At 51.1% G+C, this 22,590-nt stretch overlaps 1 protein-coding gene across 1 annotated transcript in view; it reads right to left on the reverse strand.

Moving 5' to 3' along the window:
* ISM2 (isthmin 2) overlaps positions 1–13,324 on the reverse strand; it is a 15,032-nt gene extending 1,708 nt beyond the window's left edge. Inside the window, exons 1-6 of the mRNA XM_007459795.1 lie at positions 12,997–13,324; positions 6,674–6,825; positions 4,280–4,519; positions 2,581–2,932; positions 558–809; positions 215–298 (exon numbers count right to left, since the gene is read on the reverse strand). Coding sequence (XP_007459857.1) covers positions 215–298; positions 558–809; positions 2,581–2,932; positions 4,280–4,519; positions 6,674–6,825; positions 12,997–13,324 — 1,408 coding nt within the window. The remainder of the gene's footprint in view (positions 1–214; positions 299–557; positions 810–2,580; positions 2,933–4,279; positions 4,520–6,673; positions 6,826–12,996) is intronic.
* Positions 13,325–22,590: the final 9,266 nt, after the last annotated feature.

Raw genomic sequence — 22,590 nt, forward strand, 5'->3', positions numbered from 1 at the left:
AGCAGGAATATCAGGCTGGGAAAGGCCAGTGGGCCTAGCTAGGGGGCTTGGAAATGTTACGGTCCCCTTGCTGGGGAGGCTAACCTTCCACCTGGAAGATGTACCCTCTGCCTCCGTGGATGGAGGCAAGATTCTTGCCCGTGTGGTGAGGCTCCACCCTCCCGAGAGAGGTTTCCCCCAAACCCCCAGGGGCAGGGCCTAGCCCCTCACTGACCTGGGCTGAGCATGTCCGTAGCATTGTGGGCCAGGGGCTGCCACCCCTCACTGGGGAAGCCCAAGGGGTCCTTGTCCTCAGCGCCTTTGGGAAGAGAGGAGGCCAGGCTGGTGGTGCCACAGGGCACCTCTGTGCTCCCGATGGGAGCCCAGCCCTCACTAGGCTCTCAGTGCCCACGGCATCTGGGACAGGCCTGGCACGGGGCAGGACCACCGTGTGTGTGTGACCTTCCTGCCTCCCCTCTCCCAAGCCCACCCTACACAAGGCTTACACGCCCACATTCCCAGGGGACCAAGTCCAGCGTGTAAGCTGCTCCGTCTGCAGCAGCTGCGGCTCGTCTCACCAGGACAGGGGGGCAGGTCGCAGGCACGGGACTCGGTGGCAGTGCAGGCGTAGCCACAGGGCCGAGTCCTCTGCTGGCTGCCACTGCCGCAGCTCCCACTGCAGGGAAACCAGGGGCTCCATTCCTCTTGAAGCCGAGTCTGCGTCAAGGCAGGGAGCCAGGGGTGAGGGAGCGGAGCCCATGGGGTGCCTTGGTGCGAATTAGCAGAAGGCACCCCTTCCTTGGGAGGATACGGCCCGGGCCAGGACGCCCCTAGCGGACGGAGCATGGGATGAATTTCAGCCCCACTCGTCTGCTCATCTGGGTACCCCTGTGCAGTGAACACCCTGGCAAATGCAGGAGGTGTCACAACTCCCAGCTACCCACTCTGTGCCCACACAGCAACGAAGAGGTAAAGCCACCTGGAGGCCACCTGACCACTGCTGAGGGGACCTTGGGTAAGTCCCCCGACATCTCTGAGCTACAGTTTTTGTGCCAATCAAAACCCAGGGTGACAATACTTCCCTAGCACTGGGGGTTTTAAAGAATGTCCCTGCTCCCCACATCCTGGTCTGAGGGACCCAAAATGCACCACGACAGCACCCACAGGCCTTTGGCTGCACGGGCCTGAGACCCAGGGCTCTCTGTGGAACCCCCAAAGTACTGACACACACACCCAGCTCTCTCCTCGCTTCCCAGGCAGGCCTGAGCAGGCTGGTACCAAGTGTTTAAGGGAAATCAATGGAAGAAAAGCTGAAAGTCATGAAAATTCTGCCTGTTAGCTTACACGACTTTGGTGAAAAGGAAAAAGCCTGATATGACTTAGTCTGAACCAACGATGAGACACCAGGGCTCTGGGGAGAAGTGCTATAACTGTGTCTGTACCCAGGGAAAATTGAAACTGCAATATGCAAAAATAAAAATGCCTGGGGGCTTCCCTGGTGGCGCAGTGGTTGAGGGTCCGCCTGCCGATGCAGGGGACGCGGGTTCATGCCCTGGTCCGGGAAGATCCCACATGCCACGGAGCGGCTGCGCCCGTGAGCCATGGCCACTGAGCCTGTGCGTCTGGAGCCTGTGCTCCAAGACGGGAGAGGCCACAACAGTGGGAGGCCCACGTACCGCAAAAAAAAAAAAAAAAAAGGGCCTGTCATGGGGCGGGGGACAGGCCTTAGGTGATATTTTCTGAATAGTCTACGTTGTTATGTTGCTTTCTAAAAAAAATGTAATAGCCAATACTTTGTTTACTATGTACTGGCACTTTAAAAGTACTAACTCACGGGCTTCCCTGGTGGCGCAGTGGTTGAGAATCTGCCTGCTAACGCAGGGGACACAGGTTTGAGCCCTGGTCTGGGAGAATCCCACGTGCCGCAGAGCCGCTAGGCCCGTGAGCCACAACTACTGAGCCTGTGCTCCGCAGCAAGAGAGGCCGCCATAGTGAGAGGCCCACGCACCGCGATGAAGAGTGGCCCCCGCTTGGCACAACTAGAGAAAGCCCTCGCACAGAAACGAAGACGCGACACAGCAAAAATAAAGTAATTAATTAATAAACTCCTATGCACAACATCTTCTTAAAAAAAAAAAAGTACTAACTCACTTACTACTCTCTACACCCAATGCTACGAAGTCAGGGTTGTGCCCATGTCCATTTTAGAGAAGAAGGAACTGAGGCCCAGAGAGGTTAACTTGCCCAAGGTCACTCAGCTGGTAAGCAGCAGACCCAGGGTTCAAACTCACACAATCTGAAGGTGAGGTCAGTTGTGAGTGGTGGGATTTATAATATTTCTTAATTTGTTGGAAACGGATATGAATTATATATTATTAACAAATGTCTGTCCTGCTTAGGGGATATCAGGGCTGTTGTGAGGGTCAGATGTCTGAAAAACAAACAAACAAACTTTGCAAGCTATGGGTAATGCTTGGCTGATGATGGTGTCTGCACAGGCCTAGGCTCCAGGCCTCCCCAGCTGCCCCTGCCCGGGAAGCTCTCACCCCCATTTCCACTCAGGACCCCCAGGGCCGGGGATGTCAAGATGGGGGAGCTCACCAGAGCTATCAGGCTCCTTGAAGGCCCGGTCCCCGGGGGGCAGCCAGCCCCGCTCCCAGCCTCCTGCGGCCCCACTGAACCCATGCTCTTGGTCATCGTCATCTTCCTCGTCGTGGTCCTCTTGGTCCTCACTCTCATGGTACTCTGGAGGGTAATCCTCCTCTTCCCCTGGGGCTCTGCCCTTGAGACTGGGCCTCCCTTCCTCGCCCTCCAGGTAGCCCCAGAATAGGGGCCAGAAGAGTTCCTTGGCAGGCAGCCAGCTGGGGGCCCCCTGGGACCAGCGATTGTTAGGCTCAGCCAGCAGGTCCATCTCCACCTCAGACTGGGGGTCCTCCACCACTTCGATGGTCACCTGCAGAGGTACAGACACACCCGGCCAGTGAGGGAGGGCTCAGAGCCAGACTCCAAAGGCAGGGGAGATGACAAACCTGGGGGGAGGGGCAGGGGCAGGCGGAGAGGCCCAACCTTTTCTCCAAACCAGCCCATTCTTTTGGTCCACCTTCTTGGTCTCCCCGGGCACATAGGGTCACAGTCTAAGACCTGGCTGTGCATCAGAATCTGCTGGAGATTCCTGAGCCCCTGACCCCACCCCAGACACGGATTTAACTGGTGTGAGGTAGGGCCAGGCGTAGTGGTCCTAACACGTGCCAGGGTGGAGACCCACTCATTTAAGAAAAGCTGGGTTTGAATTCTGGCTCCACCAGCCCACAGGCTGCGCAACTGCTGGGGCCACTGACGGCCCTGAATCTCCATTTCCTCATTCTAGGGCTGGAAAATGAGGCCAAATGACAGCAGATCCCCACAACGGCCCTGGGGAGGGCTCTCGCCCACTACATCGTGGACAGGAAATAAGTAACGTGAAACCATTTATGTGAAAGTGAACTTTAAAAACATCACTTTGGGCTATTACAAAGCGATAGTAGGTCGCAGAACAAAATTTGGGGAAATAAAAAGCAAAATATAAAGAAGAAAATGGAAAAATCACCCATATTCCATCTCAGGTAACATTTTGGTGATTAACCTTCCAAGTTTAGATATATAGACACACACACACACACACACACACACACACACTTTTAAACAACTTTAGAATGTTGTGTGTTCTATATTTTTGTGACCCGTTTTCTCTTTTGGTAAAAGTGTTTTGTAAGCTATAGATGGTACACAAAATGCAGGAATTATTGTAATTAGGGATTCAGGACTGACGGTGGAGTACATAAACTGGAACTCCACCAACCCCTCTAGTTTTCTCTCCCATAAAGCCCCTCTGGTGGGCAGGCCGCCGCGCCCCCAGCCCACCCCATCCTTCGTCAGGAGCCTGCAGTAAGGGCTGGGCCTGGGGGATGATCAGACCTTCAGCCTTTCTACTAGACCTCTCCCCATATTCCAGGAATCTCCTGCAGCTCACAAAACATTCTCTGCTCGTTTGGTCCTCATGACAGCCCTGCCGGGTTGGTGCTGTTTGCTCCGAGGCTCAGAGAGCCACGGGACTTGTTCACAGTCTGCAGCTAGAAAGGGGGGAGCACTTCCACTTCCCACTGCCCCACAGGCAGGGCGGGGGCTGTCACCTCCTCCGACCTGCACAGGACCCCTGCCCTCCATGCAATACCGGATGGGACGCCTGACCTCAGAGCTGAGCTCTTCAGCCCAGCTTCTCTCCAGGTGTCCACTGGGCCCATGGCCCCCCTGCAGCTCTCACCTGGATACTGGGGTTTGGGGCACTCAAGTCTGTGTTGGCCAATCCCGGCAGCTTCTGCAGCTCCAGCAGCAAGGGAGCGTCCTCCAGGGTCCCGGGCAAGGAGGTCTTGTCCAGGGTCAGGGCTGCTGGCTCAGTGAGAGCCCAGCGTCTGTGTCGGCACAGCCCTGCCTGGAGGTGGGCTCTGGAGAGCAGAGGGGTCTCCTCTTCTCTAGGAGAGCTGGGGTCTGGGGAGGCCGAGACCTGAGGGAGAGATGGGAGGGAGGGGTGCCTGAGGTCAGCGCCCATGCGAACCCGGAAAAGACTGGTGGGGGGCGGGAGCAGGGGGAGATTCGGGAGCCCTGGGGGCAGACCAGGTCACAAACTCGCCTTGAGACCGTGTATCCAAACGTGTCTGCTTTAACACCTCAGAGGGTGGACTGCGTCCACAAAGCGCTCGGGCAAATGATGCCAGTGTGAGGCACGAGAAGGAGGGTTCAAATCAGGTTTCTACACATGGAAGAAACACAATCCAACCTGCTCATTTCACAGATGAACAAACTGAGGCCCAGAGGGGAAGTGAGATGTTTAAGGCAGTGGTTTCAAAGTGCAGTTTGCAGACACTTGCCTCAGAATCCCCCAGGGCCCTTGTCAGAGAACAGACACCCAGGCCCTCCCACGTCAGGGCAGGAAGGCTCAGGAAGGCTGACAGGTGCGTGGGCAGCAGACCCAGGCCCTTCCCCTCAGCACACTCCCCTGCCACCTGGCCTTCCCAAGCCATCCATGCGGGGGCTGTATTTCTTGGCATCCCTGACCATAGCAACCTTCCTCCGCCTGCTCACGTGGGGCCCGGCCCCTTTTCCTATTCCAGGCTGCTTGTGTGGCCGTCTGTCTGCCAGTTAACCCCCTCCACCAGCCAGTGCCATGAGGTCCACACTGGGACTGTCCTTGATGCAGCTCAAATAGTAAGTGAAAGCAGATCCTTGATGTCTCTGACTCTTGCCCTGGCCTTCCCTGCTCAGACAGTGGAGCACTGGGTCAGCACCTACCTCCAGGCTGCAGTCATTGCCCAGGTCTCTACACCAGGGCAGAAGGAGCCCTGTCCAGAGCTGCCTTGTGAGCCTCAGGGGCCAGGAGCCTGTGGACCCTGCCTTGCCCAGGCCACAGCCTCACCCAGGCCACAGCCTTCTTTCTGCCTCTACACCAGGGCAGAAGGAGCCCTGTCCAAAGCTGCCTTGTGAGCCTCAGGGGCCAGGAGCCTGTGGACCCTGCCTTGCCCAGGCCACAGCCTCACCCAGGCCACAGCCTTCTTTCTGCCTCTACACCAGGGCAGAAAGAGCCCTGTCCAGGGCTGCCTTGTGAGCCTCAGGGGCCAGGAGCCTGTGGACCCTGCCTCACCCAGGCCACAGCCTTGAGCCCACCTCCCGCCTCATACCTCAGACAGTGTGGTACGGCTGAAAAACATGGGTCTGGAGAGTCAGATCAGCTTGGGTTCAAATCCCAGCTCTCCTTCTTACTTGCTCATTCAATTTGATGATTTCCCATCAACAAAATGAGAATAATAATTCCTACCTGGAAGGATTGTCAGAATTTTATTTGTCGAACACTTCCACAGCATCCACTGTGTGCCAGGCACTATTCTAAACACTTAAATCACTCGTTTAACCCTCCCAACAACCCTCAGAGGTAAGGGCTAGCTGTCATCTCCATTTTGATCATGAAAACTAAGGCACAGAAAAGGCAAGTAACTTGCCTGAGGTCACACAGACATTTACTGTTAGAAGCAGGATTTGAACCAGGTAGCCAGAGCTCACACCCTTAACCATCATGCTCCAACACTGCAGGTGAGAGCACTGAGAGTCTACCTCACAAATCAGGGGCTGAATCAGTCTTGTTTCTCATGTCTCTCCCCTTTGACCCCCTCCTTCTGTGGTCCCCAGAGGCCTGGCTCCAAGGCTCCTGCACTGGGACTTCCCTGGTGGTCCAGTGGTTAAGATTCCATGCTTCCACTGCAGGGAGCACGGGTTCGATCCCTGGTCAAGGAACTAAGATCCCGTATGCCATGTGGTGCAGCCAAAAAACCAAAACAAAACAAAAAACAGAACCCAAACAAACAAGGCTCCTGCACTAAACACCTGGTCCCAGGGCAGCCATGGGCCCATCTCAACCGGGGCCCAGAGTCTCTCGATGAGTGAAAGTGTTCTGGTCCAGATAGCCGGGACGGATGAGCAGAAGATGGATAGATGAGTAATCGAACAACCCAACCCCTTCTCTGGCCAATCCTGGAGGCCTGGAGCATCCCCAGATGCCACCTTCCTAGCAGTTCCCACCCATAATTCCACAGAAGCCCTAACTGTCCCCACGACTTTGCTCAGCAGTTCCTCTGTCTGCAGCCTCTGGGCACAGAAACAGGCAGACTTGGGGCAGCAGCAGTTCAGGGTCTGCAGCCTTTCTAGCTGATTTAGATGCCCCAGCCTCCTGGGCACAAATACCAGGTTTCATCTTCGGACATTTGGCAATGACATTTGTAGTTGTCATAGCTGGGGCGGGGAAGGGGGTGCTACTGGCATCTAGTGGGTGGAAACCAGAAATCTTACAATGCATACATAGCACAACCTCACAGCAAGGATTATCCAGCCCAGAATGTCAACAGTGCTGCAGTTAAGAAACCCTGCTCTGGAGTCAGGCTGCCTGGGTCTGAATGCCAGTGGTGGCCTGGCTTCTGACCTGTGGGACCCTGGCAGGTGACATAACCTCTGTGAGCGTCCTCATCTGTAAAATGGAAATGGTGATGGGACAGAGCTGGTACCGAGTAGGCATTCAAAGTGTCCGTTTCCAGCCCTCCCCACCCTGGTGCCCAACCGGACCAGACGATGAGCAGAGACCATAGAAAGCCCTGGCTCAACATCACAGCCACACACACCACCCTTCCTCTCTTGGAGCCTCCTGCCCTGTGTGTCAGCCCCTGGGGAACTCCCCGGAGCGGAGGGGGACATCTGATCTTAGTTTGGGTTCCCTGAGAAGCCGACCCTGAGACAAAGATTCAAGGGCAAGTGGTTCCTTTGGAAGGTGATCCCTGGAGACACCAGCAGGGAGTGAGGCAGCAAGTCAGGGAGGGAGGCAGCTAATAAAGAATGCTCCATGAAGCCAGTGACCACGGTGCACAACTGGAGTGCATCCCACTGGGCGCCTCAGTTATGCCATCAGTCATCGGTTGAGGCAGGCTGGGTGGGGGAGAGGATAGGCACTCCAGGCGCTTTGGGCTGGCCGTGCACAGCTCAGAGCAGGCCCTAGTGCCAGCAAAAGCCCTCAGGCAACTGGAAGTGAGGTCTGCAGGGATGTGGGCAGAGCACTCAGAGCCCTGATGTGTAAGCACTGTCTGAGCGCATCTTCCGTACCGTGCCTGGACCAGGCCTTTTACATACCTTCTGACACTTACTCCAGCTAGGGTGTAAGCTCCGTGCAGGTAGAAATGTTTGTCTGCTTTGTTCACGCTGTATTGCATGCCTAGCACAGTGCCTGGCACGCTACAGGCACTCAGTAAATCATTTCTGAGTGATGGACGAATGCCAGCAATGATGAGGGGTGAGTGTGACTATCTCTGTGTTAACGATGAGGCTGTGGAGGCTCTGAGAGGGTAAGGGATTTCCATAAGGTCTCACAGGTTACACTATGGGAGCTTAGGTTCAAACTCAGCTCTGTCGGATCTCAACGCCCAGGCATCGGTGCACATGCGCCTGCGCAAACAGACACTCAGGCCAATTACCCCTCAAGTGCAACCCCCTCTGCATTCAAAAAGCGCCTCGGCTTTCATCTTCTTGTCTGGCCCCTGAAGGTGGTGGTAACGAGTGCAGGCTGGAGGCCACATCACCTGGGATCAAACCCCAACTTGGACACCTACTGGCTGTATGACTGTGGGCAGGTTACTTAATCCGCCTTAGTTTCTCCTCCTGTAAATTAGGGAAAGGGCCGGCCATCCCTGTCTCATAGGGCTGTTGAGTTAGAACGGCGCCTGGCACATGCAGTGAGTGTTACCTAGAGGTGGTGATAGATAGTTCTCAGAGAGAGAGCGGGCAGCACCCCTCTCACCAGCACGGTGTTGGTTCTTTACATCTTATTTGGTTTGAAGACCGCCCCCCTCCACTACTGATGCAGATCTCTGGGCGGTGTATTTCCATAACATTCTGAAGCAAATTCTGAGGCTCCGGCCTGTTTAAGAACACCTGCCCTATCCCACGGGACCACCTCCCACATCTTTTATGCTTAAATGTGGAGTTTCACACGTGTACATATACACAGCTCTATTCTTTTGGGGATGGTGTCATTACCCAGATAAGCATGAGATATATAGATATACACCAAGATATGTCCCCACCATTCATTCTCTCTCTCTCTCTCTTTCTCTCTCTCTCTCTCTCTCACACACACACACACACACGGGCCCACGCATATGCTCCCAGGCTTGGCAGGGCAGCCCTGACCCATGTGTTTCCAGTTAACATAAGAGCCCCCCCACCCACCCACAAACCCTTACTGCATTGCTTGAGCATTGCCTGCTAACCTGCTTCAGCTCCCCTCACAGTCCCCCCACTCTCCCTTCTCCCCTCTGCCTCCTCTCAGGGGTCAGGAACTTGTTCTGGATAATGAAATCCAGTTGCCAGGTGCAGTCCAGCATCTCTCCTCCGCGCAGCCACTGCTGAGGCCCAGGCGCATCCCTACAGAGCCCGGCTGCACACACAGTCACCACGGCTTCCCGGAGGTGCTGGAGCCCCGTCATTCAAGGGCGGTTGCTTCTCCAGACAGGCCAGAGGACCACCGGCAGAGGAATGGGGTTGGATGTCTCCCTCCTCACTGGTGTGTGCTGTTCTAACCCAGCCCACCCTGGCCTGGGAGGGAGACCTACCTCAGAGCACACCCTCCAAGCACCAGGGCTGGCTTCATGCTGTGTGACCTGCGCACTTGTACAGCACGCTGCACCGGTTTTACTGCTCTGCTATTGCCATCTTGAAATGCTTAGAGACCCCACATTTTCATTCTGCACTGGGCCCCATGAACTACGAAGCCAGTGCTGTCAAGCACCCTGCAGGTACTGACCCAATGAATCCTCACAACCACGAGGTACCAGCATCACCCTCACTTCCTAGAGGAGGCAGCCAAGGATCCGAGAGGCGGAGGAACTGGCTCAGGGTTACACAGGGGGCTGGCAGACCAGGTTTTGAGGCAGATGATCTGGCTAGCGAGTCTGTGCTCTTAACGCTTGTGCTTTGCCAGCTCCAGGCACGGGCAGCACCTTCTGGTTCACTGCCTGCCACTGTGGGGTGAGGAATGTGCCGAATGAACAAAACACTAGGACAGGATGTTCTGCTTTTCATATCCATCCTTCCCGTTGATCCTCATAACAACCAAGCGAGGTGAGAAGGGCAGGGACGATTAGGAGACTGAGTTCCAGTGAGGCTGGGACTTGCCTGGGACCACTGAGCAGCCCAGCCTCCAGGCCTCAGTTCCTGACCTTCCTTCTCTCCCTCAACCACCTTTCCAGTGGTTCCGAACTCTCAGAGCGAGAAGAATGGCCTGGAGGGAGAACAAAGTTCACAGTCAAGGGGCGGGAAGGTGCCCAGCTGCAGGAAGTGGCGGAGGGCAAGGCCACAGGCTCGCATCACACAGACCTGGGTTCCAGTTCCCCTTCTGTCAGTTGCTCACCGATTAGGCCAGAAAGACCCCAACCAAAGAAGGCCAATCTTCAGAAAAATACCTGCTCCTTGCTGCCACCCACCTGGCAGATGAGACCTCTCAACCCACCATGCCCCTCCTGCAGTCCAGGCCCTGCTGCCAGGTAACTGGCTGGATGATGCACCAGGACTGAAGTGCTGCCTAAGTACCCCTACCACGTGAAGGACGCCGCCCCAGGTTGGGGAGCTCCTTCCTCTGTGTTTAGTCCTTCGTCTCAGCCCGCACCCTCATAAAGTACTTCCTCCCATGGCAGCTGAATCCCTGCTGCCGCAGCATGAAACGTGCCCAGCTCTGACCCGTGGGGGAATCCTTCCTGCGGGACAGTCCTTGAAGCTGAGGAGCTGCCCTCTATCAATTCTTCTCTCTTGCCTAGCTCTAACCTCCATTACCCTCTTGTGGCTGCAAGTCCCCAGCTCCCCTCCGCCCTACCCCAGGGCCTTCCCTTGCTGGCCTAGGAGGTGGTGGGTGCCAGGGTTAGGTGCCCAGGGGCTGGAGAATTAAGCAAAGCTGGGTTTGGATCCTGGCTTAGTTATTGGACCCACTGTCAGTTTCCTTGTCCTTCAAATGAGGACAACAAGACTATAGGAACACAAAATGCCCTGCAGCTGTTTGGGTGGTGTTCTGATCCCGACTAGAATAGAAGATACCCAAGGCAGAGCTGTATCATTCTTTGCTCGTCCAGCACCCAACAAATTGCGTGGCCCCAGCCCCTTGTAACGACGAGGCCACCCACGTGGACAGTGCTTTCTCACCCCGCATGCCACCCAACAAAGTGGGTTCTCATTCCCACTCGACTGTGGGAGTAAACTGAGGCTCAGCAACAGGCCTGCCCAGAGAGAGGATGGCATATTTTGTTCATGATAGTAATGATTTCAAGACTTTAGATGAGCAGGCTGGAGCATGACATGCAAAGGTCTCAGTGTAGCTCTGGAAAGACAGACCTGGCTCCCAACCCCAGTGAGGCTAACCATCTCTGTGCCTCGATTTTTCTCATCTGGAAAATGGGAATGATGCCCATGTCAGATATCTGACAATGAAATAACATCATGTTAAGTACTTTGTACTGAGTCTGCCAGGCCCAAGGGATGCTTACTGCCCTGCAGTCATCCTACACCTTTGGATCCGGGGGGGGGGTGGTTTATGTTCTTCAGCTTCTTCACAAAGGCCTCTGGGCTGGTCAGCGATGTCAGCGATCATCACCAAGGCCCTAGAATAGCAGTGTGCATTCTCTCAACATGATTCCTCAGCTCACACCTTTGATGTGTGACTGCTTTAGCACACATCATTCACATTTGGGAAACAACGTTTGAGCTGGACGGGACCATGGAGGTGACTTAGCCCCTCATTTCAAATGTCAGGAAATTGTCCAAGGGGTGTCACACACGAGTTAATAACCAGCTGGGACCAGAACCCCAGGCCTCAGGCTCCAAGCTCTGTTTTTCCTTCATGCCAGTAATTCGTTTGAAAATGTTTTTGAGGGCTCTGCCAGGCTCTATACCAGGGCTGGGGATGTGACTTTGGCTCTGAAATAACTCATCCTCTGGGCTGGTCTTGGGGGAAGATCTGGCAAACATACTAAAAATAATTACAATCAAAGGGGTAAGTAAAAAAGTATTTATGCCAATTCAATTAATTTTATTTCCATTGTCATCTCCACTGAGGAAGTGGACTGGCCAGAGGCTGTTCAGTTCCTCTGGATTTGTCTTCAGCTGTGGCTCCTAACAACAGGCAGGAAGAGGGGGTATCCCACAGGAAATAACATCTGGCTCTGTTGGGCAGTGGGTGCTACAGGCATCTAGTGGGTAGAGGCCAGAGATGCTGCTAAACATCCTACAATGCTACAACTCACAACAAAGAAGTGTATAACCCCAAGATGATGGTAGTGTGGAGGTTGAGAACCCCTGGTCTACAGGATGTACTCTCAACAGGGGCAAAAATTAGATCTTGGAGGAGGAGGTAAAAAAATCTAAGTATTATTGCAAAACAATGGTTTGTAACACTCCAAAGGGCCTTTAGTGCATGAATAGAGAGCATATCTGTGGTATTAAAATTTCATGGGGGAGGCACTTAGAACAAACAGAGTCTAAAAATCTCCTTACGAGGGAGGGCAGTCATGAAAAAAAGATAGACAAACAAGGGCCCACAGAGACCCCCCACTAAAATGCAGAGGATGTGCTTTCTTCCCGTTGCCTCTGGAGGGCCTCAGCAGCCTGGGCACTGATAGGGCCCCAAGCTCGGGCTCTCGCTCACTTCACTGCTCTCCTGCACCCGCCTCGGGCGGGCCCTGAGTGTCCTCATCTGGAAAATGAGAAGAGCCACTCCGGCCTCCCCCTAGAATTGTTCCGTGCACTGAGAGGCCAGGACCCCCTGCCACACAGGCCTGCTCCTGCGAACCCTGCAACAAGTCTGGCGGGCTTTGTCCCCATGGGGATGAGTCCTCTGTGGTCCAGGAGGGAACGGCTGGACCGTTGACCCCTGGCGACAGGAGACACGGGTTTGGACAGACGGTGATTTCTCTTCGTGTCTAAACTACTCTTGGTCTCACTCCTCTGTCTTCAGTCTCCCGCAAAAGCCCACTCACAGCCCCTCCCCACCCCCAGAAAGCGCTTCTCTACCTCTTACCGACCTCTCCTGCTTGTTCAAGTACCTAATGATATAAAGGTCCCACCCAGCAAGTTGGAGGCCCCCACTTACTACCTCACCTTCTCTCAATTCACACCCCAAAGGACCCAAATCCTTTGAAGATTTGATTGAAGAGGCTGCACCAGGGGCTCACTTCACCGCCGGAACCTCAGCAACACCCGCCCGCCACTCCGCAAAGCGCTGCGGTCCTCGAGCATCCTCCGGACTCCTCTCGGAGCGCGCACCTGAACCGCACGGCTGCAGGAGAGGTTCGCTCAGGGCGAGGCAGCCGCGGGGACGCGGCGGGCGGATGGGAGAGGAAGCCGGGCGGCTGCAGGGTGTCTGCGCACCTCACTCAGCACAGAAGTAACGTTTCTCCCCAGGGTGACCTGCTTCACAGCCCGGGGGTGTTTTCCGCAGGTCCGGCGCACCTGGCCACCGCCCGATGCCCGCCGACGTCCGGGGGTCCCGCCCCTCGCACTCGGGGGCCGCCACTCGCGTCCCGGTCCTGCTCCCCGCGCGGCCAGAGCTGGGGGCCGGGGGAGCAGGGACCCATAGCCGCGCAGCCCGCGCCGCGCCGCTCACCTCCGCCAGCCTCACGTGGCTCCAGCCGGGGCCCCGCGGCTTCCGCAGGGGGAGCGCTCGCACCGCGGCCAGCAGCGCGGTCAGCAGCACCACGCAGAGGGGGAGCGCCGCGCGGCCGGGGAGTCGAGGCATCCTCTCCCTCCCGAGGCTGCTCCGCCCGGCGCCTTCGCGCCTCCCGGGCCGCTCCGGCGAGTCTGTTGACGCCGGGCCTCGCCTCCTCCGGGGGCGGGAGCGCTGGGACGGCGGCGCAGGCCCGGCAGCGCCAGCGCTCAGGGCTCGGAAGGGGAGCTCCGGCGGCCGCGGGGTCGCGCGGGGCGGGGGCGCGCGGCTCTCCTCTCTCTCTCTCTCTCTCTCCTCTCTCTTCTCTGTCTCTCTCTCTGTCTCTCTCTCTCTCTCTCTCTCTCTCTCTCTCTCTCTCTCTCCTCTCTCTCTGTCTCTCTCTCTCTTTTCTCTCTCTCCCTCCCTCTCTCCCTGGCCCGGCGTGGGCGCCCCGGCTGCTCTCGGGTCGGCGCTCGGGATGTCCCCCGCCCTCCCCGGAGGGGTGGCCCCTCGCGATCCCGGACAAGTCTTGGCCCAGCGGCGGCTCCCTTTGATCTGGCCTCCTCCCCGCCCCGAGTGCCCGCCGCTGTCGCCGGCGCAGCCCCAAGCGAATTCCTGTTCGGGGAAAGTCGCAGCCCGCCTGCCGGCGCTCTCCAGTCCAACTGTGCGACTCCTGCGGGGTACTGAGGGCGACGCCGGGGCTCACCGACCGCCAGAGCCTCGCGGGCGAGGGACGCGCCGCAGCCCAACGCGGGAGCCTTCAGCTCTTGGGCAAATGTGCACCAAGGTAGGGTGGCTTGGGGAGGAAGGCCTGGAAGTAACTCCCCCAAGGCTCTTCCAGCTCCCCTGCTGGAGGTGGAGACTCGAAAAAACACCTGCCACTCTGCACCCAATTTCCCCTGGGTGTTCAGCACTTCAAGAGCCAGGAGAGAGCTGAGACTCAGATGTGAGGATAAAGTCCCAGAAGGACAGCAGCTAGCCACATTTGAAGGAGTGGTCAGAGATTCTGCCCTGCCACTGGGTGTCACCTAGTTTCATCCTGGGTAAAACAGTGGGTCCACCCACTCCCTCCAGAGGGACAGTCGTGCAGGGATCCTCCCGTGTAGGGCGTGCGGTCATGAAATAAAACCTCAGCTTATGATAATGATCAGGAACTATGAGTGGCAGTGACGATTTTCATGGCTGGGGGCTGTTAGGGACTGTGAGCTCCGTGACACAGGGCAGGTGGGGTGGGGTCTGGACAGGTAGGTGAGGAGCAGTCAGAAGGCATTATTAGGAAGATGCCTACCCAGGGGCCATATGGAGGAACACAAAGGCTGCCTGGTTTCTGGGTAGGGACAGCAGATCCCTGGAGGTGCTGGGAAGGATGCCAGAAACCTGGCCATAGGGTAAAATTTGGGATCTGGGTTTAGCCTTAGAAACTCTTAGGAGACTGGGCACATTTCTGAGAAACCATTCCTATCCCTAACAGCACTGCCCAGGACTCTGCAGTTGTTGTTGTTTTTTTTAAAATAAATTTATTTATTTTTGGCTGCATTGGGTCTTTGTTGCTGCGTGCGGGCTTTTCTCTAGTTGCGTCGAGAGGGGTCTACATTGTGTTGTGGTGCGCGGGCTTCTCATTGTGGTGGCTTCTCTTGTTGTGGAGCACGGGCTCTAGGCGCATGGTCTTCAGTAGTTGTGGCATGGGGCTCCCCCTCGCTGGCTCTAGAGCGCAGGCTCAGTAGTTGTGGGGCACGGGCTTAGTTGTTCCGCGGCACGTGGGATCTTCCTGGACCAGGGCTCGAACCCATGTCCCCGGCATTGGCAGGTGGATTCTTAACCACTGCGCCACCAGGGAAGTCCTTCTGCAGTGTTTTGAATAGTGCATCACAGGGGTTAGTTACAATGCCGATCTGGAGTTCGACACAGGGGTTTGAACCTTGCTTCTATCATTTACTAAGAAGGTGATATTATTGGGCAAATTCTTTGACCCCTTGGTGGGTGCTTTTTCATCTGTAAAAGTGTGGGGTGTAGGGAGGGGCTACCCACCTCACAGGTGTGAGGAGTAAATAAGAATCTAAGGACTTATATTAGGATGAACTACATGAAGTTGCCACTTCTGGGTCAAAAGGGTCAAATGTGGCAACTTCATGTGGTTCAGCCTAATAAGATGCCCGGTACATAGTAAACACTCAAATATTAGCCCAAAGAAACCTAGCATTTGAGCAACCTGCTACACCATATTGCTTTTACTAAGTGCGAGGCCACTGTGTTCTTTTTTAGGATTTTTTTTTTTTTTGTAAAACTATTTTCACATCCAGTCGAATATTTTGTCTTTTCATCAAACTTTTGAACCTTCCCCCAGATTAAACATGGAGTTTGAAAATAAGGAATTCATTCATTCATGTGTATCTGTCTCCAAGTCAGTAACTACCACTAATGGGAGCCCTTCTCCCCCTTACCTGGCCAGCTATAATAGCCTCCCGATTAGTCCTGCTATATCTACTCGTTCTCACTCTCTCCTCCCCAAATGCTGTTGGTTATCCTTTTCTTTTTTTAATCAACTTTATTGAGATATAACTTACATACAATAAACACACCTATTTTAATTGAACAGTTCAATGAGTCTTGACAAATGCATACATCCAGGTAACCACCACCACCATCATGACTTAGAAATTTCTCATCACTCCAATATCCTTCTGTGCACTGCAGGAAAAATAAATATGCTTCAGTGGAAAATAATGCATTGTCTTACATACAGTGCATCCTTTTGTGTTATCTGATTCTAGTCTTTCATTGTCTTGGGGCTGTTTTACAACTTTGTAGGTTGTAGGTAACTAATAGCAAAGCAAAATACTTCTTGTCTATATAAATGCAAATTCTGTCCTGTTCTGTGGAGGTTCGATTGACCTCCCTCCCCGAGTGTGGAAGAAATCAGTTTTGTCTTCATTTGTACATTCACTTCAGTATTCCTGATCTATAAAGTTTCTGTTTTTCAATATCTCCTTTGAATTGGCTGTAATACCCTAAACAGTTTTCTCATTAATGAGTTAAATAAAATCTTTCATTTTTACATCTGTAAGAGAGTCATGATTTTATTCGTTTTTGAAAATTATCTTTTAACAGTCCCTTTGTACAGTTAATCCCTACCTCCCTACCCTTGGCTCCTGGTAAGCACTTCTCCACTCTGTCATCATAGGTTAGTCTTGCCTTTTTAGAAGTTTGTATCAGTGTAGTCACATTCATGTATTCTTTTGTTTGGCTTCTTTCTTTGAGCATGGTTTTGAGGTTCATCCATCTAGTTGTAGGTGTCAGTAATTTGTTCCTTTTCACAGCTGAGTAGTATTCATCATATGACCATTCTGCTGCTTTTCCCATTAACTATGATAGCATTTGGATTGTTTCCAGGTTGGGGCTATTATGAATAAAGGAGCTATGAATATTCAAGTGCCAATTCTCTTGTGGACATGCTTTCACTTCTCTTGGGTGAAATTGCTGTCAAAAACTTGCCAAATTGTTTTCTCCAACGGCTGTACCATTTTGCATTCCCACCTTTGTCAACACTTGGTATTGTAATTTTATTTTTTTAGTAATCTTTCTTTCTTTTCTTTCTTCTTTCTTTCTTTCTTTCTTTCTTTCTTTCTTTATGACTGTGTTGGGTCTTCGTTTCTGTGCAAGGGCTTTCTCTAGTTGTGGCAAGCGGGGGCCACTCTTCATCATGGTGTGCGGGCCTCAAGTGGGGGCCACTCTTCATCGCGGTGCGCGGGCCTCTTCACTATCACGGCCTCTGTTGTTGCGGAGCACAGGCTCCAGACGCGCAGGCTCAGTAGCTGTGGCTCACGGGCCTAGCTGCTCCGCGGCATGGGGGATAATCCCAGACCAGGGCTTGAACCCGTGTCCCCTTCATTAGCAGGCAGATTCTCAACCACTGCGCCACCAGGGAAGCCCTGTAATTCTTTTTCTATTTAGCCATTCTAGAGGGTGGGTGAGTAGTAGAATTTTATTGCAATTTTAATTGGCCTTTCCTTAATGACCAATGATATTGAGCAGTTTTGCATGTGTTTATTGGCCATTAGTATACTTCCTCTTGTGAAGTGTCTGTTCAAATCTTTTGCCAATTTTTAATTTAATAATCTTGCCTTATTGAGCTTTAAGGATTCTTTATATATTCTAAATAGAGAGCCTTTGTCAGATATATGTACTGTGGATATTTTATCCCAGTCTGCAAACTACATTGTCTTCTGAAATTTTCATCCTGATGAAGTCCAGTTTATGTTTTTTTCAGTCATGCTTTTTGTGTCTGAAGAAATCATCGCCACCCAACCCAAAGTCACCGATTTTCTTTTATATTTTCTCCAAGAAGTTTCATATTTTTTTATTTTTTATGCTCAGATCTATGATTTGTTTTGAGTCAACTGTGGTATGTGATGTAAGCTTGAAGGTCCTTTCCCCATTTAATTAACTTGGCACTTTTGTCAAAAATCAGCTAACCATACACATGTGGGTCTATTTCTGGACTCCCTATTCTGTTTTATTGTTCTATATGACTAATCTAATGCCAGTTGCAGTCTTGGTTACTGTAGCTTTGTACAAAGTTTTGAAATCAGGTAGTATGTTTCTTTACAAAATTGTTTTGACTATTCTAGGTCCTTTGCATTTCCACATAAATTTTATCAACTTGTCATTGACTACAAAAAAGCACGCTAATGGGTATTTAAAAAATTTTTTTTAAATTTATCTTATTTTTGGCTGCGTTGGGTCTTTGTTGCTGCGCATGGGCTTTCTTTTATTGTGGCGAGCGGGGGCTACTCTTCGTTGTGGTGCATGGGCTTCTCATTGCAGTGGCTTCTCTTGTTGTGGAGCACGGGCTCTAGGCACGCAGGCTTCAGTAGTTGTGGCTCGCGGGCTCTAGAGCGCAGGCTCAGTAGTCATGACGCACGGGCTTAGTTGCTCTGCGGCATGTGGGATCTTCCCGGACCAGGGCTCAAACCCGTATCCCCTGAACTGGCAGGTGGATTCTTAACCACTGCGCCACCAGCGAAGTCCCAAATGGGTATTTATTTTTTTCAATGCTTACAACTTTTCACTGGTTTTCCCCGGTGTGTAAGATAAAGTCACCCAGGGCGGCAGCCTCTACCCCCTCCTGGTGAGCCCCACTTCACCATTCTTGCGAGCATCAACCACCCTCTTTCTTTCAGACCTTCCAATCCTTCGAAGAGTTTCCTCTATCACCTCTGTCTAAACCAGACACTGGTTCCAATCTTATCAGGCTCTTTACCTTTCCTTCATGGCACTTAGCAGTTTCTAACACGACATATATGGTTCATGTGCCTATTTGTTTACAAAAGTGGGAACCATAACTTTCTGTTTGTTGCTGTTATTGGTAATGCTCAGTGCAGTGCCTGGCATGGAAACAGCACTCAGTATTTATTGGTTTAATGAATAGAGGCAGATACAGCTTTCAGAGTATTTTATTGGAGCAAAACAATATATTTCATGGGATGATTCTTAAGTCATCTCAGGTAGTTCCCCTTCAGCTCTTAACAGGCACTCTCAAAATGGATACACCTCCCCCAACCCATCATTTATAGCTTGACAGTCATCCAACAACAGCAACGAAAAATCATCTGGCAAAAAAGGGAGACCGGGGATGGGTGTGGGTAAGGGAGAGAGTGACATTTTAACACAACACTCAATTTTAAAAGGTTTTATTTATACTTCCCCTTCTCTTTCTCAGATTATATGAGCATTACAGGACTGGAGAAGGGTTATCACAGCACCCCTTGCAAATTCCAGTTTACAGGAATGAAAACATATGGGCCAACAAAATAAGGTCTCGGCTCTCCATAAGCTATTTCTCTATTCTTATTTTATCTCTTTCCCCCTTCTCAATGTTAGCTACCTTTATCCAGAGAGGGATCATCAAGACTGTTGGCATGCTGGCTGACATGGTCATCTCACTAGTATCCTGTGAAGAACCATCAAGGATGCTTTTTATCGTTCCAACCATTAACACCACTGAGGTAACAAGACCTAACATCAAGGGTGAAGACAAGTCACCACTCCCCCCTAGTCAGTGATATGTCACACACTTCCTTGGAAGGCCTGGGCCAAACGACAAAGCTTTGCACAAGAAACTCGGGAACTGTGTTGGAGAAAAGCAGACACTGAGTGGGCTTAAGGCTCCTTGTGCATGGAAGGATCCACTATCCCTGCAGACAGCAACAAGGCAGGACACTTGGCACATCAGGGCACTGCTCTGATTTTTACCTTTCATTCAACCTCCCCGTAACTGCTCCAAAAGAACAGAGCTTTGGGTGTGCTTCATTAAAAACACAGTAAAGGCAGTTTAAGAGCCACTGAATTCTTTATGGTCAGTTTAATAAACTCATCATACCACAAAAAAAATCAGTTTATAAGGCCATTTATCACGTGTACTACACAGTAAACAAGACCTTGCCCACAGCTCCCCCAAGTCAGTCCCAAGGATGACTGGGAATGTGATACCTCAGACTCAGCAGAGACATTAGAATAAACATTTCCAATAAGGGCTCAAGCTAGCCCCTTCGGTTTCCTCCCTAGAAAAGGCTCAATCTATAGCAAAAGGTGCTTAGAAAACAGAAGTCACTAGAAATGACAAAAGGGGCAACAGCATTTTCTACACATTAAAAGCAAAGGGATCACTGGCCAGTCCTGGCATTTCCTCTGTATGATAAGGGAGGAAGCCAGCCTTCTAACCCAGCTATCTGGGCACATGGCAGATGGCTAGGAGCCTGAACACTGCATTTCATGTGGATAAAGCTGAAGAGAGAATGGACAAGCTTTTCTTTACGGGAAGGTGTTTTAATTAACTGGCTTAACGGATTAAGCAAACAGCTGCTCAACAGCCAAGAAGAATCCTTTGATTTTTGTAACTCCCTCTTCGTAACCCCTTTGGGCTAAGATGATTTTACCTGTGTGAAGTACTCAACAGTTCTTGACCTTCATGAAAGTGGACAGAGGAAAACCACAACTTTCCCATTTTTTCTAATCACATGGGTTATAGCAAGTACAGATTAAAACCTATTCTGGCTTACCTAGAACACCAGGAAAGACACCCTGGGAATTAGGGCACAGCAATTCTTTATACAACAGAACTAGGAGGGACCCCCCTGGCGGTTCAGTGGTTAAGACGCCGCGCTTCCACTGCAGGGGGCGTGGGTTTGATCCGTGGTCGGGGAACTAGGATCCTGCATGCCACATGGCACAGCCAAAAAAAAAAGAGAGAGAGAGAGAGAGAAAGAACCAGGAGACAATTGTATTTAACCTTTTCTAGGTGGTTTTGCCACAAATTCATACAAAACAAGAACCCAAATTCTCTTTCTTCACTGCCTATGACATGACTAGAAGTTCTGTGCTGCTGCCCAATCCAGTATGACAAGGGGCCAGAGATCCTCATCAATTTGGAAAGAGGCACATGGGGGAAGAAATAGGGCCTTGGCCTCTGAAAGGGCATCAGGCAAACACGCAGCCCTTAGTAGTTGTGTCGGGTTGTTTCTGTTCACCTTCCATGACTACGTGAGGAAGAGGGGTGTCTGACCATCTGAAATCCTCACCTTATCACGAAAGTTTAAGACAGTGACAAGAAGTTCTTCAAACAAGCAAACAGTACTCTGGGCTCTGAAGACCAGAATGTTTTTTTAAAGGGAAAAAATGTTCCAAAGCAAAGCGAAAAGTGTAGTGCTTCAAAGACCCTGCCCCTGAACATTCTCTTTCAATGCTCTAGAACGTAAGCCATATTCTACGGTAAGGCTTTTAAAATAAAGGTGGGAAGAGAATCTGGCACTGCCATTTGATCCATTCTTTGGGTGTGATTTTGATGTCCCCTAGTTATAAACTTCCTGGTTTCTGATGTGATCTGCAGAAAAAGGCGGTATAAACCTGAAATGGATGAAGACAAGGCTAAATAAAAAGAGGGATGAGAAAAAGTAACAAGGACTAGTCACACCTCTATCGACTAACTCTGATGATCAGCCTTGGTAGTAATGGTTAGCTGATGCCTGTTTGAATCCCATCAGATTCTTGAAGTAGGCTGTGTTAAACCATGTACTAAACAATACTTATTTGTCCCAGATTTCTACTCATTCCCAATAACAGTATCTATATACACTTGTGTTTCCCCAAGTGCTTGGTTAAGTAATGATATCTGTGATATGACTGGACCCTAGATTTATATTACAGTTTCAAGAAGAGACAACCAGTGTGTGTAATGTTTTGTCCTCTAGAAAGTAGAGGTCCTAGAGAGATCACAGGAGTCTTCCCTCTCCAAAATAAATCTGTAACTTAACTGCATTTATCCTGAAATAACTGCATAGCAAAGTGATATATATATATATTTAAATGCCATATTAACTGACATTTTAAGTTGCAGTGGCTTCATGCAAAGCCCAAATAAAAGACTGGCCATTAAGTTCATTGCTTTAAGTTTGTGACTTCTGCAAACCCTACATCACTAAATAGTAACTGCAGTGCAAAAGCTCTCTGGTTCTAATGGGGTTCTATGGTGAGGACCTAGATGTGCAGGAAAGGTTAGTAATGTATTTTATTTTACAGAACTAATTACTCAGTTACCACAATCTTTTTTACTTCAACTTGTACATGCTAAATGCAGTCCCTGCATCTCTACCTGGTTCTTTTCACTTTTTTCTATTCTTTAAAAAATTAAAATAAAACCTTGGAATATTTCAAGGGCTTAAGGCTCTCAGATGCTGAGAGTGACCAAAGATAACTTAAGACATGAAAACAAAACTTCACAAACAATAGCATTGCTTACATCCTCCACTACATGTATCTGCACAAAAATACCACAGCTGATGACAAGATGCCCAGGAGAATTTGGACTGAAAATTTTTACCAATAAAAGGAGTGATTTCAAAAATAGAGATGTACAAAACTATTTTCACACAATGTTTTTCCATTCTGTTCCCAGTCCTTCCCCTATAATACTTGATGGCTACTAAAAGACAAGCTGATCTTGGGTATAAAAAAAGTCAAAAGTTCTCTTCACTTAAGCTTTGGTCAACAGAAGAAAGCAAGAACTTTAACATGGTGATTTTCAGATTTGCTCTTTGGTCAAGCAGTATAAAGCTCGCTGAAAGAAATCCCCTTACTTGGTATGAAAACAGAGTCAAAACAGAGGATACCAGTTTAGCAAAAAATAAGTGTTCAGAATTTCTCAGGGGAAAAATAAGGGGTAATGGAAGGAGATGGAGCCCCTAAAAGCCCCAGATGCCAGGTTAGAACTGCATTAGGACATCAAGAATAAAAGAGAAATATCACTCAGGGTGATTTTTTTTTTTTTTTTTTTTTTTTTTTTTTTTTGTGGTGTTGCCCCCCCC

Source organism: Lipotes vexillifer, unplaced genomic scaffold, assembly GCF_000442215.2.
Source record: "Lipotes vexillifer unplaced genomic scaffold, Lipotes_vexillifer_v1.1 scaffold39, whole genome shotgun sequence".
In the NCBI taxonomy this organism is placed as follows: Eukaryota; Metazoa; Chordata; class Mammalia; order Artiodactyla; family Lipotidae; genus Lipotes; species Lipotes vexillifer.